This window comes from Globicephala melas, chromosome X (assembly GCF_963455315.2).
Source record: "Globicephala melas chromosome X, mGloMel1.2, whole genome shotgun sequence".
NCBI lineage: Eukaryota > Metazoa > Chordata > Mammalia > Artiodactyla > Delphinidae > Globicephala > Globicephala melas.
In genome coordinates, this window is record NC_083335.1 from 71,228,331 (window position 1) to 71,247,730 (window position 19,400).

At 38.9% G+C, this 19,400-nt stretch overlaps 1 protein-coding gene across 6 annotated transcripts in view; it reads left to right on the forward strand.

The window, feature by feature from the left end:
* Positions 1–19,400, forward strand: part of OPHN1 (oligophrenin 1) — a 607,786-nt gene that overhangs the window by 361,755 nt on the left and 226,631 nt on the right. For 5 of the 6 annotated variants that reach the window (XM_030847098.2, XM_060292180.1, XM_060292177.1 and 2 more), the window contains 5 exons: positions 4,313–4,404; positions 13,143–13,221; positions 15,615–15,648; positions 16,185–16,247; positions 17,653–17,727. In XM_030847098.2, coding sequence (XP_030702958.1) covers positions 4,313–4,404; positions 13,143–13,221; positions 15,615–15,648; positions 16,185–16,247; positions 17,653–17,727 — 343 coding nt within the window. The remainder of the gene's footprint in view (positions 1–4,312; positions 4,405–13,142; positions 13,222–15,614; positions 15,649–16,184; positions 16,248–17,652; positions 17,728–19,400) is intronic. The other variant, XM_060292179.1, reaches the window with a different exon arrangement.

The following is a 19,400-nucleotide window of genomic DNA, read 5'->3' on the forward strand; positions in this document are numbered from 1 at the left end:
AGGAATAGGTGTTAGTCTTCTTTAAATGTTTGGTAGAATTCACCTGTGAAGCCATCTGGTTCTGTACTTTTGTGTGTTGGGAGTATTTCTTTTAATTACTCATTCAGTTTCATTACTGGTAATTGGTCTGTTTGTATTTTCTATTTCTTCTTGATTCAGTTTTGGAAGGTTGTACATTTATCTCTAGGAATTTCTCTTAGGTTGTCCATTTTATTGGTGTTTGATTGATCATAGTAATCGCTTATGATCCTTGGTATTTCTGTGTTGTTGGTTGTAACTTCTTTTTTATTTCTGATTTTATTGATTTGGGCCCTCTCTCTTTTTTCTCAATGACTCTGGGTAAAGATTTATCAATTTTGTTTATGTTTTCAACCATCTCTTAATTTAATCTATCTTTTCTATTTTTTGTTTTTTAGTCTCTATTTCATTTATTTCTGCTCTGATCTTATGATTTCTTTTCTTGTAGTGACACTGGCTTTTGTTTGTTCTTCTAGTTACTTTATGTGTAAGGTCACGTTGTTTATTTGAGATTTTTCTTGTTTCCTGAGATAGGCTTGTATTGGTGTAACATTCACTTTTAGAATTGCTTTTGTTGCATTCCACAAATTTTGGATTGTTTTGTTTTCATTTTCATTTGTCTCCAAGTATTTTTGATTTCCTCTTTGATTTCTTCAGTGATCCTTTGGTTGTTTGGTAACGCAGTGTTTATCCTCTACATGTTTATAGGTTTTTTTGCAGTTTTTTTCTTGTAGTTGATTTCTAGTCATAGTGTTGTGGTTAGAAAAGATACTTGATATGATTTCTATCTCCTTAAATTTACCAACACTTGCTTTGCATCCTAGCTTGTGATCTATCCTGGAGAGTGTTATGTGCACTTGAAAAGAATGTATATTCTGCAGCTAGCTTTTGAATAGAATGTCTTATATATAAAAAGAGGCCCCTCTTTTGGTGGGGCCTACTATTATGGGCAAACTGGTGGGCAACCCCCCGTGGTTGGTTGCCAGGCCCTGCCTACTGCTGAAGCTACCACCTGCTGGTGGGCTGGTCTGCATTCCATTGCAGTTGGCTGTGGGGCCCAGGGAGTCCTGGAACTGTTTATTTCCCCATGGTAGTTTAGGCTGTGTCCTGGTCCTTACCCACTGGTGGGCTTGGCCAGGTCACTGGTTGGCTTCTTGTGAAGCCCAAAGGAAGGGTCCCAGAGCAGGTGTCAAGCTGCTGCTGGGTCAAGCAGGGGTCTAAGGACTGGTGTCAGCCTGCTGTTTGGTGGGGCTGGATCCTGGGTAAGCTGGCTGTGGGGCACAGTATGTCTCAAAGCTGGTTTCAGCACACAGCTGGGCAGTGTTGGAGCCCATTGTATCCTGGGGCTGTTGCCTGCCTGCTCCAGAGTAAGGCCAGTGCCTGGAGCTTTTGCCCACTTACTGGTGAGCAGGGCTGAGCCCTGTGCTCTCTGTTAGATGACACTGGGTCCTGGAATGGCTGGGTAGTCCAGGGGGACCTATTGCTGCTGCTAGCCTGATGGTGGATGGGGCTGTTTCCCTCTGTGGCTGGACTAGCATGTCCTAGGACTTTTTCCAACTAGCTGGTGGGTGGGGCCAGGTCTGACATTAATAAGCTACAAGGGGAACTCCAAAATGGTGCTCCTCAAAATGGCTGCCACCAGTGTCTATGTCCCTAGGGTGAGTTCCAGTTGTCTCCTGTCTCTCTGGGAGGGTCTCTAATACCAGCAGGTTGATTTGACCCAGGCCCCTTTCAAATTACTGCTTTTGTCCTGGTTCTCAGAGCAGGTGAGATTTTGTGTGCACCCTATAAGAATAGAGTGTCTATTTCCTATAGCCCTCTGGCCCTCCTGAAAGGAAGCCCTGGCTTTCAAAGCCAGATGTTCTGAGGCCTTGTCTTCCCAGGTCAGGACCCCCTGACAAGGAATCCCATATGGGGGTCAGTTTATCCCTTGCCCCTTAGGGATAAACTCTGCGATTGTAATTATCTTCCTGTTTGTGGATCATGTACCCAGGGGTGTGCGCCTTGACTATACCATGTCTGTGCCCCTCCTACTTGTCTAGTTGTGGTTCCTTCCTTATACCTTTAGCTGTAGAAGATCTTTTCTGCTAGTCTTCAGGTGATTCTCATCATTGATCATCGCTCCATAAATAGTTGTAATATTGGTGTGCACATGGGAGGAAGTGAGCTAAGGGTCATCCTACTCCACCTCTTGGACACTCTTGTCTCAAGAACTAGTCTTAAGTCCTAGTTCTGTGGCCTAGTAAATTGTGATCTTGAGTAAATTACTTAATGTTGCTCAGTATCATTTTTCTCAGAAAAAATGGCAAGGATGATAATGTAGTTTATATTTATTGAGCACTAACTCTTTACTAGGTACTAGAGATATAAAGATAAATAAGACACTGCCCACATCCTTGAGGAGATCTCAGTCAAGTGGGGAAATCAGACATGAAAAAAAAAAAGCTTTAATACAATGCAGAAAACACATAGCAGACAGTATATGGTATTGGGGAAGGATTTTTGAGGAAATGAAAGCTGAACTACAAGTTGCAGAACAAGTTAAGAGTTTAGCCAGTCAAAGAATATAGATAAAGTCAATTTGGGTGGAGGAAACAGTATATGCAAAGTTGGAGTCATGAAAGAGCATGATACATGTGTGAAATAAGAGTACTTTTGCACTGATGGGACATAAACTAGATGACGGTGTCTGGAGGTGAACCTGGAGTGGGGGGCAGGGTGTTGTCCCCCAAGCTTTGACATCACCTCACCAAATCTGAAGGAGTTGAGAGTTTAAAGAAGGAGGGTGAGTACACGATACTGTTAATTACTCTCATCTTGCAAGGCTAACAGTGCTTGATATCCTAAGTGTTGGGGTTGGGAAGGCAGATTGAAAGGTAAATATAGAGTTTTGTTTCTATAGTGCAGGAACAGGTAAAAGGATAGACCTGCAAAGGGCTTGAGTGTGACAATGAGAGGGAAGTACTGGATGATCAGCTTTATGGACCAGTTTGGATTGTATAGTGCTTAGGCAGTATTTCTGAATTCGAGACAGCAAGGTGGGTAGTATTATTCCTATTTAATAGGTTGTGAAGTTTATATTCAGAGAGGAAGAATATTTACTCTGGGCCACATAGCTAGTAAATTGCATAACTGAAACAAGACCCAAGGTTTTAAACTTCTTAGTTTATTGCTATTTCTGCTATATCGACTTGGGTGACTTCGGGTAAGCCATTTTACCTCTCTGCGGTTCACTTCCCTCTGAATGTTGTTATTGAAGAAAAGTGGTTTAAAAATACCTAGCATGGGCTTCCCTGGTGGCGCAGTGGTTGAGAGTCCGCCTGCCGATGCAGGGGACATGGGTTCGTGCCCCGGTCTGGGAAGATCCCACATGCCGCGGAGCGGCTGGGCCCATGAGCCATGGCCGCTGAGCCTGCGCGTCCGGAGCCTGTGCTCCGCAACGGGAGAGGCCACAGCAGTGAGAGGCCCGCGTACCGCAAAAAAAAAAAAAAAAAAAAAAAAAAAAAAAAATAAATAAAAATACCTAGCATAATATGTGGCACATAGTAGGTGATCCATAAACATTACTTCTCTTTCCTATACCCCACTGTCTCTGTTGAGATAATAGAAGGGAACTGAACTATGTTGGGATTTGGGGAATTTTAATCTGTGGACACAGTGGATTTCTATGGCCTTGTTACATGACCACAAGACAGATGGGCCACACTATCCTGCACATATGAAATACCAAATGCCACCTTGACTATTACACAAATATGCCTATTTTCCCTACTCCTGCCCTATCTTTGGAGATATTGCTTTTGTAATTCCCATCATCTTAAAGACTCTGGAAGTGGGGAACCAAAAATATTTTTCTTCCCCTCTTCTATCTGCCACTTTAATGCAAGAAAGATGCAGAAAGCCACTTACTCATTGCAAACTCCCTACCTAGAAGCCTCACGAAATTTTATTTTGTACATTTATTTTGTACACTTTGGGCAGTGCATTTCTCCTGAATTCCCTTTTACATGTTGTATAATGAGTTTCCTATTTAATATATCATGCTTGGAAAAGAGCAAGGGCTTATCCTGAGCATTTTCTCCTGAACTCAGCCATTGATTTTTGGAGCAGAGAGAAACCATCTGCCACCTTGCTGCAACTACCATTTGAGGGGACAAGCTTCTCAGTGAGGCTAAACATTGTTCCCGCTGCCCTGAGAGATGCCTTCTAAGTGACACTGAGAACGCTGCAGTAGGCAGAAGAAGCTTCTATGTATTTTTTTTCAAGCTGGCTATTAATCCTTTTCTTATATCAGGGACCCTTGGACTTAACCCTGAAGTACTGCGTGAGAAGGAAGACGGAGTCTATCGACAAGAGATTCTGTTTTGATATAGAAACTAATGAAAGGTAAGCTGTGCTGATATGAATTGACAATGTCCCCATGTGCCAGATGCTGAGCCTGGGTAGGTATTTTATTTTCCTCTGTCATCTCTCGTTGATAAAAATGAGCAAAATTATTCATGACATCATTGTCTTGGCTCTTCTGGCTGCCCTTTCAGGGATCCCTGTTAGAGCTGGCCCAGAGCTAGTTCTCTCTATTCAAGGTTCAGTCAGCTTTGCCTCACTTGCTTTAGGCAGAAGTTACTCCTAGGATTTAATTTGCTATTATATATGCAAAAGGTCAACATTTGGTGATGCTACAAAAGGACAGGGTAACAAAACTCATTCTTTTTTATTTCTTAATATACAAGAACAAATGAATTGGAACACATATTTAAGGGGAGGTAGATTGGATGGAGGGTGGTAGTGGTATTGGGGAGTCTTTTTTCCCCATTTGGTACAAATATGATACAGATTTTCCTACTTTGCAGATATTTATGTAAAGTGGAAATAGTTTGATTATCAACTTTCTGGTTTCAGCAAAAGCTTGCAAACTTTGGACTTCGTTGCATTTGTTTCTCTCCAGTGCCCTCTGTTTTGTTTTTTCAACCTGGGCAATTTTATCAGAGGGAAATTTAACTGTTAAATTTTAAAATGAGAATATTTGGAGTTACTTTGGAAAAAGGCATGTTATATAGTTGGGAGGTTGATCCAAAATTCAGTGAGTAAATGTGTTGATTTTATTTCAGTCCATTATTTCCATGTATTAGGCACTAAGTAATACAGTAGAATTTAACAAAATGATCAGATTGCTAGAAAGGAACTTGAAGGTTGAATTACAATATCATATGAACAAAACTATTAGTGACTGGAGTCATACAGATCAGATTAAGAAAATAAGGCATTTTTTTTGTCTGGGAATAAGTAACTATTAGTCCATTTCCCCATTTTAAATTTCTGTTTGTGGAAGGGTAAGCTGGGGAGAAGTTGAGAGAGTGGCATGGACATATATACACTACCAAATGTAAAATAGATAGCTAGTGGGAAGCAGCCATATAGCACAGGGAGATCAGCTCAGTGCTTTGTGACCACCTAGAGGGGTGGGATAGGGAGGGTGGGAGGGAGACGCAAGAGGGAGGGGATATGGGGATATATGTATATGTATATCAGATTCACTTTGTTACACAGCAGAAACTAACACAACATTGTAAAGCAACTATACTCCAATAAAGATGTTAAAAAAAATTCTGTTTGTGAATCTATATGCATTCTTTGTTAAGCATGGATGGTCCTGGACTTCCCTGGTGGCACAGTGGTTAAGAATCTACCTGCCAATGCAGGGGACACAGGTTCAAGCCCCGGTCCAGGAAAAGCCCACATGCCATGGAACAACTAAGCCCGTGTGCTACAACTCCTCAACCTGCGTACCACAGCTACTGAAGCCCGTGTTCCTAGAGCCCCTGTTCCACAACAATAGAAGCCACCACAATGAGAAGCCCACGCACTGCAACAAAGCATAGCCCCCGCTCACCGCAACTAGAGAAAGCCCACTGCGCAGCAACAAAGACCCAACACAGCCAAAAAAAAGAATGGATGGTCTCAATCAAAGATGGCTGTAATTGTAAACATTGTTACTGATAACCAAAAGGCTGTCACTCATTTCCCCCACAGCTTCAGGCCCAGTAGGAAGGGGAAAGTGACTGTTGACTGTCTTCTTTTCATGAACATTTAGTGTCTTTGGCTCTGCAGCATCAATGTACATAAACGAAATAAAAATTTTCTGTGTCTAGTTCCATTCTGTTTCACTTTTCAGCTTAAATTTGCCACCCACTTACAAGTAATATTGCCATAGACTCAAAGCATTTGCAAACAGTTTGGCACTAAGGTTACGGACTAAGACCAACTCATCTTTATATATCTTGCATCTATTCCTGTGTATAGCTCATGTTAGATACTGAATTTGGTATTCATTTTTAAATGTGTTTTTCCCTAACCAAAAATGCTGAGGAATTCTGAGAATAGAACCCAGGAATTAAAGTTTCAATGTATCTATGATTTTACTTGCCACATCTAGGGCATTTTATTTTTATTTATTTATTTATTTTAAATGTTATTTTATTTTTTTTTCTTAACATCTTTATTGGAGTATAATTGCTTTACAATGGTGTGCTAGTTTCTGCTTTATAACACAGTGATTCAGATACACATATACATATGTTCCCATATCTTTTCCCTCTTGTGTCTCCCTCCCTCCCACCCTCCCTACCCCACCCCTCTAGGTGGTCACAAACCACCGACTTGATCTCCCTGTGCTATGCGGCTGCTTCCCAGTAGCTATCTATTTTATGTTTGGTAGTGTATATATGTCCATGCCACTCTCTCACTTTGTCACAACTTACCCTTCCCCCTCCCCATATCCTCAAGTCCATTCTATAGTAGGTCTGTGTCTTTATTCCCATCTTACCCCTAGGTTCTTCATGACCATTTTTTTCTTAGATTCCATATATATGAGTTAGCATAAAGTATTTGTTTTTCTCTTTCTGACTTACCTCACTCTGTATGACAGACTCTAGGTCCATCCACCTCACCACAAATATCTCAATTTTGTTTCTTTTTATGGCTGAGTAATATTCCATTGTATGTATGTGCCACATCGTCTTTATACATTCATCCAGTGATGGACACTTAGGTTGCTTCCATGTCCTGGCTATAGACCTACAATGAGCATTTTGGTACATAAAGTTTTGAATTATGGTTTGCTCAGGGTATATGCCCAGTAATGGGATTGCTGGGTCGTATGCTAGTTCTATTTTTAGTTTTTTAAGGAACCTCCATACTGTTCTCCATAGTGGCTGTACCAATTCACATTCCCACCAGCAGTGCAAGAGTGGTCCCTTTTCTCCACACCCTCTCCAGCATTTATTGTTTCTAGATTTTTTAATGATGGCCATCCTGACTGGTGTGAGATGATATCTAATTGTACTTTTGATTTGCATTTCTCTAATGATTAATGATGTTGAGCATTCTTTCATGTGTTTGTTGGCAATCTGTATATCTTCTTTGGGGAAATGTCTATTTAGGTCTTCTGCCCATTTTTGGATTGGGTTGTTTCTATTTTTGTTATTGAGCTGCATGTGCTGCTTGTAAATGTTGGAAATTAATCCTTTGTCAGCTGCTTCATTTGCAAATATTTTCTCCCATTCTGAGGACTGTCTTTTGGTCTGGTTTATGATTTCCTTTGCTGTGCAACAGCTTTTAAGTTTCATTAGGTCCCATTTGTTTATGTTTGTTTTTATTTCCATTTCTCTAGGAGGTGGGTCAAAAAGGATCTTGCTGTGATTTATGTCATAGAGTGTTCTGCCTATGTTTTCCTCTAAGAGTTTGACAGTGCATGGCCTTACATTTAGGTCTTTAATCCATTTGAGTTTATTTTTGTGTATGGTGTTAAGGAGTCTTCTAATTTCTTACTTTTACATGTACCTGTCCAGTTTTCCAGCACCACTTATTGAAGAGGCTGTCTTTTCTCCACTGTATATTCTTGCTTCCTTTATCAAACATGAGGTGACCATATGTGCGGGGTTTATCTCTGGGCTTTCTATCCTGTTCCATTGATCTATATTTCTGTTTTTGTGCAAGTACCATACTGTCTTGATTACTGTAGCTTTGTAGTATAGTCTGAAGTCAGGGAGCCTGATTCCTCCATCTCAATTTTTCTTTCTCAAGATTGCTTTGGCTACTCGGAGTTATTTGTGTTTTCATACAAATTGTGAAATTCTTTGTTCCAGTTCTGTGAAAAATGCCAGTGGTAGTTTGATTGGGATTTCATTGAATCTGTAGAAGATTGCTTCGGGTAGTAGAGTCATTTTCACAATGTTGATTCTTCCAATCCAAGAACATGGTATATCTCTCCATCTATTTGTATCATCTTTAATTTCTTTCATCAGCATCTTATAATTTTCTGCATACAGGTCTTTTTTCTCCTTAGTCAGGTTTATTCCTAGATATTTTATTCTTTTTGTTGCAATGTTAAATGGGAGTGTTTTCTTAATTTCACTTTCAGATTTGTCTTCATTAGTGTATAGGATTGCCAGAGATTTCTGTGCATTAATGTTGTATCCTGCTACTTTGCCAGATTCATTGATTAGCTCTAGTAGTTTTCTGGTAGCATCTTTAGGATTCTCTATGTATTGTATTATGTCATCTGTAAACAGTGAAAAGTTTACTTCTTCTTTTCCCATTTGGATTCCTTTTATTTCTTTTTCTTCTCTGATTGCTGTGGCTAAAACTTCCAAAACTATGTTGAATAATAGTGGTGAGAGTGGGCAACCTTGTCTTGTTCCTGATCTTAGTGGAAATGCTTTCAGTTTTTCACCATTGAGGACAATGTTGCCTGTGGGTTTGTCATATATGGCCTTTATTTTGTTGATGAAAGTTCCTTCTATGCCTACTTTCTGCAGTGTTTTTTTTATCATAAATGGGTGTTGAATTTTGTCAAAAGCTTTCTCTGCATCTATTGAGATGATCATATGTTTTTTCTCCTTTAGTTTGTTAATATGGTGTATCACGTTGATTGATTTGCGTATATTGAAGAATCCTTGCTTTCCTGGAATAAACCCCACTTGATCATGGTTTCTGATCCTTTTAATGGATCAGTCCAAGAAGAAGATATAACAATTGTAAATATTTATGAACCCAACATAGGAGCACCTCAATACATAAGGCAAATACTAACAGCCATAAAAGGGGAAATTGACAGTAACACAATCATGGTAGGGGACTTTAACACCCCACTTTCACCCATGGACAGATCATCCAAAATTAAAATAAATAAGGAAACACAAGCTTTAAATGATACATTAAACAAGATGGACTTAATTGATATTTATAGGACATTCCATCCAAAAACAACAGAATACACATTTTTCTCAAGTGCTCATGGAATATTCTCCAGGAGAGATCATATCTTGGGTCACTGATCAAGCCTTGGTAAATTTAAGAAAATTGAAGTCCTATCAAGTATCTTTTCCGACCACAATGCTATCAGACTAGATATCAATTACAGGAAAAGATCTGTAAAAAATACAAACACATGGAGGCTAAACAATACACTACTTAATAACCAAGTGATCACTGAAGAAATCAAAGAGGAAATCGCAAAATACCTAGAAACAAATGACAACGGAGACACGACGACCCCAAACCTATGGGATGCAGCAAAAGCAGTTCAAAGAGGGAAGTTTATAGCAATACATCCTACCTTAAGAAACCGGAAACATCTCAAATAAACAACCTAACCTTGCTCCTAAAGCAATTAGAGAAAGAAGAACAAAAAAAATCCCCAAAGTTAGCAGAAGGAAAGAAATCATAAAGATCAGATCAGAAATAAATGAAAAAGAAATGAAGGAAACGGTAGCAAAGATCAATAAAACTAAAAGCTGTTTTTTGAGAAGATAAACAAAATTGATAAAGCATTAGCCAGACTCATCAAGAAGAAAAAGGAGAAGACTGAAATCAATAGAATTAGAAATGAAAAAGGAGAAGTAACAACTGACACTGCAGAAATAGAAAGGATCATGAGAGATTACTACATGCAACTCTATGCCAATAAAATGGGCAACCTGGAAGAAATGGACAAATTCTTAGAAATGCACAACCTGCTGTGACTGTACCAGGACGAAAGAGAAAATATAAACAGACCAATCAGAAGCACTGAAATTGAAACTGTGATTAAAAATCTTCCAACAAACAAAAGCCCAGGACCAGATGGCTTCACAGGCGAATTCTATTAAACATTTAGAGAAGAGCTAACACCTATCCTTCTCAAACTCTTCCAAAATATAGCAGAGGTAGGAACACTCCCAAACTCATTCTATGAGGCCACCATCACCCTGATACCAAAACCAGACAAAGATGTCACAGAGAAAGAAAACTACAGGCCAATATCCCTGATGAACATAATTACAAAATATTGGGCACTTTAAAAAACATTCCCTCATTTAACAGTGAAGAGATTAAGACTTGTATATATTTAACTGCCTTCCCTAATCAAAGTCACATAGTAGCAAGGCTGTGCTCAATCCCTGGTCTGTAGGCCTCCACACCCCACGTTCTTTTTATTTTTATTCCATTGTCTATTATAAGGAGAATAAATATGTTCTGAAATAGAGGGTCAAATATATTAACAGATGCTGAGGTACCTCTGTGTATGTGGAGTTTTCTGAGTCATGTGACCTCCGCATTTGCTTTCCTTGCTTGTCAGTCAGATATAAGGGGCAGAGGCAGGCCTCCCAGTAGACATCAGGCACCTTTACTCATGTTCTCTGTGGGATAGAACAAAGGACTCTTTGAGTCCCTTTTTCTATTTCCAGAATAGAGGATAACTTTTTTATTAGTGTTCCTACCAATATTTGAAGCCATAGGCTCATAGGCCATCAGAACTTGAAGGGCAATAATAATAGTAATAATGACAACAGTGACGATGATGATGACAACGACAACTGCTAACATTCTCTGAGTACCTCTATGTGCCAGGCACCATTTTCAGCCTTTTAAGTGTATATTTTCCTTTAGTCTTCATCAGTCACATGAAGTAGGGGGTGTTACTATCCCAATTTCACAAAGACAAGGAGACAGAAAGTAGTTAAGCACTTAGGTTATACAGTTATTTAATATTAGAGCTAGGATCCAAATCCAGGAATACTGGTTTCCAAGTCATACTCTTAACCACTGGACTCTACTGCAAATATGCTGTATATGCCTTTTTGTTTTAGATGCGTGACTCAGACCTCAGGGTGGGCAAAGGATTTGTCTAAAGTCATAATGGAAAAGCCTGTACTCTCTACTTTGTCATCTTGTTCTTAGCAATATTTTTCTTTGAATTTGACTTTCGGTAGCACCCAAGAATCTCCAAATGCTTATTGAATAGTCACTTATTCATTCTTTCAGTTTCTCCGTATGGTCAAGAGAGGACACATACCAGCTTATTGGTTTCCCATGTAGGGAAACTGAGTCTAGAATGGGCTTAACATCTTATCTAGTCTACAGCATGTGCTTTTATGTTTGTTGCCCATTTGCTTGCTCTCCTTCCTTCTGGCTTCAGAATTCAGCTGTGTAGCTGTTTTTACAAAGATTTCTGGACTTTCTAGCCCCATAAGTTATATCCAAATGGTTGGATGTTTCTTAGAAAATGGTAAACTTGAAAGAATCCAGTGCCCAAAGCCAAGTCCTGGTTTTCAATTGATTCTGGCTTAAAGATCATTTGGGGGCTTTTTTTTTTATTTAAGGGTTTAGTCTTATTTGAATATTATAATTTGAGTCTGTGAGGAAAAAATTGGCATGGGGTCGATAGGTGGTCACAATGCTTATAAGCTCCTGAGGACACCTAGAATTCAGAATTCCTTTTCATTAACTGATGACGATGTTAGCTAATATCCCTAGTTCAGTAGCAAATCCTGTAAAGTGTAATTGTGCCCAAACAGCTAAAGAGCAGAAAAAAGAACGATTCATTCTAGTTAATGAATTGCTTTTTCTTTTTTTTTTCTTTCCTTTTTTAAGGAGTACTTTAATGGAATAAGAGACAGAAGGACAGGTAGAACAGGAGTCTCGATATCGGAACTGTAAAGGACCTCACAGCTTGTCTCCTCCAACATTTTTATGGATAAAGAAACTGAGGCACAGTGACTTTTCCACTGAACTCTCTTGTAATTGCTCTTATCATTTCATGACTCTGAGAGAGGTCTCATCTTAACATAGAAGGAGTGAGAGTAACAAGCATCTCATAATGGCACAACTACACAGAGAATGGAAGAGACCTTATACCTGCAATAATGTGGTCAATCCCCAAATTCCAGTTTGGCTTTGAAGGTCTAAAAAGAACATAGTATACCAAATTGGGGTATCTCTGTGTATGTAGTTATAGTTACTGCAAGTAAATAAAATAAAATTGGATTTGAAGTCATCTGCCATGCAGAAGAGGCCTTATAGTGTATTAGTTAAGAAAGAACATGGCTGCTGGACCAAAATTCCTAAATTCAAATCCTGGCTCTATATTTACCCACTGTGTGAACTTAGGTAACCTCTCTGTGCCTCAGTTTCCCCTTCTATAAAATAGAGATTACTATAGTTCCTGCTTTATAGCCTTCCTGTGTAGATTAAATGAATTAATACCTATAAAGTACTTAGAAAAGAACCTGGCATCTGGTGAGCATTCAATAACTATTAGTTGTCATTGTTATTCATAAGATTGCTTAAATCAGCCAAAAGGCCTCCTCCATGTGGCTGAGCCATTGTGCATGTTGTTGACTTATTTCCAACTGAAATGCTCCTTGGACATCCTGGGTGGTAAAAGTAGCAAGCCATTTTCCTGATAGATGAACGTGCCCATAATGAACATGCTCAGAAACCCTAGAGCCCAGACCAAATGGCTGGCTTCCAAGAGAGAGAGGCAGGGCGAGCCTCAGTTTGGCTCAAGCACAGGGAGGCCAGTTTAAGTGTGTATTATGGTGAGGTGTCAGTATCTGCCTTCCTATTTCCTTGTCCAACTCTGGCATGAGGCCACCAAGATACCACCTCCACCAGTGTCTCCAAAGTTACTGTTCTCTAAGTTCCATTGTTTTTCTGAGTAAAAAAGATTATGAGAAGTTGGAAATCTATATGCCTGTGCCTGCTCAGTCTGATATCTCCCAGGGCTGAGGAGGACCCTAGATCACAAGACTCCATTCTCTCAGGAGACTTTTCTGCTCTCAACTTGTCATTTTTTTCCTTAGGCCAGGAACCATCACTCTGCAAGCCCTTTCAGAAGCTAATAGAAGACTATGGATGGAGGCCATGGATGGGAAAGAACCTGTAAGTTATCCTAGGGAAACCTCAGCAACATAATCCAGTATACGAGTCGCTCTAGTGGTAGCAGTGGGTCCAGGATAATTAAATGGTGATAGATCTTTGATACTCAAAATTTTAGAGGTAGAAGGAATTGTTGAGTTGACATTTCTTGTTTAACAAGTTAGGCAACTTGAGTTCCAGAGAGGGTGAAAGACTTCTCTAGGATCACTCTCAGAAAGGCATCACAATGGGCCTAGAATCCAGGTCTCTCAGCTTCCTGCTCTGGTCTTAGATTATGCAGCCATGCCCACAAAATCTTAAGAAAGAAAATTAAGCCTTTTTGCAGTTTATAATATTAATATGTGTTCATATATAAGGATGGAAAATAATTTCCATGGTTGTGAACAAGCCATTTATTAAGATTTTATTCAAAATGGTTTTGCTGCCCCTCCCTTACATCCCCAAGTCAGCTTGTTCTCTTTAAGGGCAGGAGATGGTATTGCCATCCTATATCTCAGGATGCACTACTCCATTTAGAATACTGTTACATATGATGACAAGTAATACTTTTAAAGGCTAGTGATTATCATAGAAAGATCAATATGAACAGTCAGAGGTCACTGAAAAGCATTTTCTCTCTTCAGTATCTTCTGCGTAGGTTTCTTCTCGTGGCGTATGAAATAACATCAGCTTCCTAGTGTTGGAATCCCAAAAGTTTAGATTTGGATCTGGTTCTGCCATTCAATGGTTCTGTGACCTTGAGATAGTTATTTACTCTCTGAGACTGTTCTCTTCTCTTAAGTAAAATGGCTTTAATAATATCTGTTCTACCTACCTCACAGAGTTGATTTGAAAAATCAATTGAAAGCTAGTTTGTCAACCATAATGTACTGTATTAGTTTGAGGTGCTTCTGACTGGTCTGAAGTTTGGGTACAAACCTACTGAAATTCAACAGTGTTTGGATACAGTCCAATCTTCTTGCTTTATGCAAGGCAAAAACTTGCTAAGAGGGGAAATATATTACAGGGCTTTCTTTCTGTGTGTTTTCAGTGCCTTGGAGACTAAAGAGGAGTGCCCAGATGCCAGATTGCATTAATAGCAACCAAGATGGTAGCAGGAGAGAAGTGGTGTTGTGAGGACTGTCATCCAGAAAATAGGCCAGGGCCTTTCTCCCCTTCCTCCCCTCCCAGAAACCTGGAGCTTAACTATTACATGCCTGTGATATTTCTTTAGGAGGATAGTAGGAAGCTCCACAAGGCATTTTATTCTTTTTTTGTTTTTGTTCATATTTCTTTCTTCTTACTTTTTAAAATTGAAGTATAGTTAATTTACAATATTGTAAGGCATTTTACTTTTAATTCCCTCTCCTGAAATTGCTCTCCCTTTAGGGTTTTAAAAATCAAAGGATACAGATGGCTTTTCGTGGAGAATGATGTTAGAACATGGGCCCACTGCATGTGGATCCTTACCAACTTGATTATGAGAGACGTTTCACAAATATCTTTTTTATAGCAGTGGTGAAAAGGGGCCGGCCAAGCACAGAAACCTCTCTCACTGAAATATCCATTGGCATACACACATAGGGAGAAACTTTTCTTTTAAAAGGAGAGCTTGTTAAAGCAAACTATACAGATGGCATATAGAGGACTTATTTCCTGCAGCCTCACATTACTAATGTTGTCACTGCTTTATTAACCCCCCCAATTCACTGATCTTATACATAGTATGCTTGCCTTTGCTTAAAGTGTCAAAGAAGATCAGGACTTGAAGGAACATCTACTCCAACCCTGATCGTTTTAGAGATATGAATTTTGAAGTCTAGAGAATGAAAAGGACACGCCTAAGTTTCATAATGAGGTAGAGGTAGAGCCAAGATTAGACTTCAAGAGTCAAGGATCTCTTCTTTGGTCTCTCACATAGCTATCACAATGCATACTTCAAGATGGCTCAGAGAAATCATGGTGAATGCATGAATCTCTTTCAGATGGGCACTTGCCTTTCTACAGGGAAACACCCATTAATGTCTCTGGGTGGGGAGGTTGGTATTAGGAATATTTAAATTTTACCATCAATGCCAATTACCCAGGTATCCATGAGAAAATCACTTTCTTTCTCTCATGCTCTCTTGCTCCATCAGAAAAATTCTCTAAGCTTTACATAAGTAAATGTCTAAGATGAGTAGGCTAAAACTGCAGTGAACTGTATGAAATCCAGTGTAATCTTCAGGGATTGTTAATCCAACTGTTCCTAGGGCCCTAGGCAAAGATGATTCTGTTTAGCCCACTTTCTTTCTTGTTAAAGCCTTAAAGTCACTAATGGTTTTGATGGCTTATTTGGGGAAAGCTATTTAGTATTTGCTGTACTTATCTATAGTGATTCACAATAACCATTGCTCTTTCTCTCTCTTTTTTTGTAGATCTATCACAGCCCTATAACGAAACAGGAAGAAAGTGAGTCAAATTTCTGATCTACTGATATTATGAACTGTTAGCTGTCCTAATCACAGTAAATGTTATCATCAATGATATGTAATATTGATGCAAGTGTATTTGTGGATACCTCTGTATGGAATGAAATTCAGGCCTATTTTTTTAAAAGGTGTTTATTGATTGAATTAAGGAAGTCACTTTATCTTAGCTTATGGGTGGGATAGTAGTAGTAATATAAAGAAACACGTTATATCCTTCTTTTTCTAGACACATGATAGAAATTGTGTGCATTTCCAGCCTCACATTTCACATTTGATGTAGCTCATGCCTAAAGCAGACATAATGCAGAGGGTCAAGTAAAAGAATTTTGTGTTATAAGAGTAAAATCTCTAACCACCCTCTCCCCTGAATGAGGAATCTTTCCACCTAAGGCTGATTGAAGAAGAGCAACCAAACCCCTAGTTCTCTCACTGCAGTCTCTTAGCAAGATCATTGAATGCTTGGTAGGTGAGGCTTATTACAGCAGAATCTAACTCTGCTTTTTTTGCTTGAAACAGTGGAGCTGAACGAAGTGGGGTTCAAGTTTGTTAGGAAGTGCATCAATGTCATTGAAACCAAAGGTAAGATATGAACCATAGCCTTAGCAGTGTTTGAATCTGGTCATTCTTTTTTTTAAAACATAGTTTTATTATTTATTTATTTAAGTTTTATTGACGTACAGTTGATGTACAATATTATATGTTACAGGTATACAACATAGTGATTCACAATTTTTAAAGGTTATACTCCATTTATAGCTATTATAAAATATTGGCTATATTCCCTGTGTTGTACAACATATTCTTATAGCTTATTTATTTTATACATAATAGTTTGTACCTCTTAATTCCCATCCCTATTTCGCCCCTCCCCTCCCCCCAACCCCACTGGTAACCACTAGTTTGTTCTCTATATCTGTGAGTCTGTTTCTTTTTTGTTATGTTCACCAGTTTTATTTTATCTTTTAGATTCTACCTGTAAGTGATATTATACAGTATTTGTCTTTGTCTGATTTATTTCACTTAGCATAATACCCTCCAGGTCCATCCACGTTGCTGCAAATGGCAAAATCTGGTCATTCTGAATTTTTCCTGGGCAATTTTTCTAAAGGAACAATGATATCATCTATTAGTCAGGACCCGTTTTAGGAAAGGAGACTGTTTATAAACCTTGAGTACTAGACACAATGTTTAAAATTTCCTCAAATTTCAAATCAGTGGTATTTAACCATGTTTGGATAATTTGTGGTTTCCTGCCTTTAAAGATAAAGAGCTTCAAATGGCTTATAAAATATTCTCAAATACTATCTGGCACTCTTCAAATAGTGTTATGATAGTTCCATCCTAAATAAACAAGAGTTCAATTTCTGCCACAACACATATTGATTTAAAATTTTGGGGGGGCAAAGTTAAATTCAGGCAAATGTGGCATCAGCATTCTTCCAGGTTGACGATACTCTCTTGTTTCTCTCTGAGAATATTTTGAATGTAGGCAAGTGTAGTTTATGAGCCAGGCCTCTTTTTAAGTTGCTTCGATCTTTCTCCATGCAAAAAATGGCTGTTTGCTTCATATCTGCCACATTCTAGGCCTCTCTTACTTCATACCACTGCTCAGGGGCAATTTGAAGGTTCATATTTCCTCCTTTATCAACTAAACCCTAGTTCCTTGACGAGATGGTAACACCATTCTCAGCCATCCGCTGCTACTCACCTGAGCATTTTCTTCTATTTACTATAGAGTGTGTTCTTTTCTGTTCAGGTTAATAAGGGCTTGGTACAATCCAAATGAAAGTATGAAAAGAATAATTTGCAGAGATGTTTCAGGACTGTTCCCCTATTGCAGGGGAGGGCTGGAGAGATTGGAGAGAGTAGGGAGACCCTTTCCTGTTTGAACTGACTCCATTGTGTAAGTACCTACTTTCTCTACCCTGAGGGAGATGAAAGCTCTAGTTATATAAATAAAACTGACTTGGTTTTCTTTCCCTAGGGATCAAGACAGAGGGATTGTACCGTACCGTGGGCAGCAATATTCAGGTTCAGAAGTTGCTGAATGCCTTTTTTGGTAACAATTTTTATTTCATAATTCTTTTTGGGAGTTGTCTGTGTATTAGGAAGAAATGTGGCTATAAGAGAAAGGAGACATTGCTAAAGAAGGTTGTAGAATATATTTTTTAAAATATTTTCAAACATACAAAAATGTACATTTATTTGCCTATCCTGCGTCAGAGACCATCTTGCCTTGAAACATCTTATTCACTCCTCAAACCCTTTGCAATCTGGATTCTACCCTAACCTCTCCATTGGAACTACTCTGGCCAGGCTTAGAAGGCACCTTCTTGTGAAATCCAGTGGACTCTTTTCAGTCTCTATTTTGCTTGATATCCTTGTTGACCACTCTCTCTTTTTCTAAACTTTCTCCCTACATGACTTCTGTGACTCAATGGTCTCTTGATTCTTCTAACATCTTGTATTATTCCTTTCAAGTGACTCTTGTCAGGTCCTTTTTCTTTTTCTTACCTTTTAAATCTTGTCTGAGTATTTCCCAGCATGCTGTCTTTGCCCCGCTTCATTTCTTCCTCTACATGTTTTCTTAATGATTGATTTTTATCCTGACTATGGATCACATTTTTCTTTTATACATATGTCTAGTAATTTTTGTTGGACACTGGACATCGTGACTTGAGTGTTTCAATTTCGTTGACTTCTTTTTAAGAGTGTTGAATTTTGTATTGCAGGCAGTTATTTGTGGAGCAGCTTTATCCATTTGAGGATTATTTTTAAGCTTGTTAGGATAGATATAAAGTATCCTTTCCTAGCTAGTTTAGCCTTACATCTAAGGTCTGACTTCTTTTGTCTCTTCATTCTTAGTTATTGGAACTTAAACATTTGCCAGCTTTGTGTGAGTTCTGGGTATTCTTCAGCTTAAAGCTTCTTGGTATTTCTTTGCCTAGACTAATGGATTTCCATCCTAGGCACTAGGATTTATATTCAATAACAGACTCAAGGGGACCCATAGCTAGGGGGTTTTCAGTTCTTTTTTTACATAGCTCCCTCTTCTCTGGTACTCTGCCCTGCAAATTCTAGTTTCCTCAGCCTCTCTGAACTCTGAACTTTGATCTCTGTCTCTTCAACTGAGCAAGACTTGCATGCTCAGCTTGAGCTCTCACTCCCCATGCTACCATCCAGAAAGTGTTTTCAGGCAGCAAGCTATGGCGATAGTAGGGCTTATTCTTGTTTTTTCCCCTCTTTCAGAGTCATAGTCTTATACTGTATGTTGTTCAATGACTACAAACAGCTATTTCATATATTTTGTCCTGTGTTCTAATTGTTATAACAGGAGGGAAGTCTGGTCCCAGTTACTCCAACATGGCCAGGAGTGGAAGTTCCTCTTTGTGGTTTTTACTAGCACCTCTTTGCTTTCGGCACTCAAAAATCACTAGTCCAAGACATCATCTCATGAGTTCTAAAATCATGGATTCAGTTTCCCACTGGACCTGTGCTTCTCAAACATACTTAGGTCATGGCACACATTGGAATGATCATATCTGTGTAGCACACTCTGATAAGTGGACAAAACTGATCATGGCTGAGGCAGTAAGCTCCAAAGGCTGAGGAAGTCAGTATTGGAATTTTTACACAAGATCTCTGTACATAGATGTTCCACAGGTACCTATGTTTTACATGTCCAAAACTAAACTCATTGTTTATCTCTTCCTGAAAACTTGTTCTTCTTCC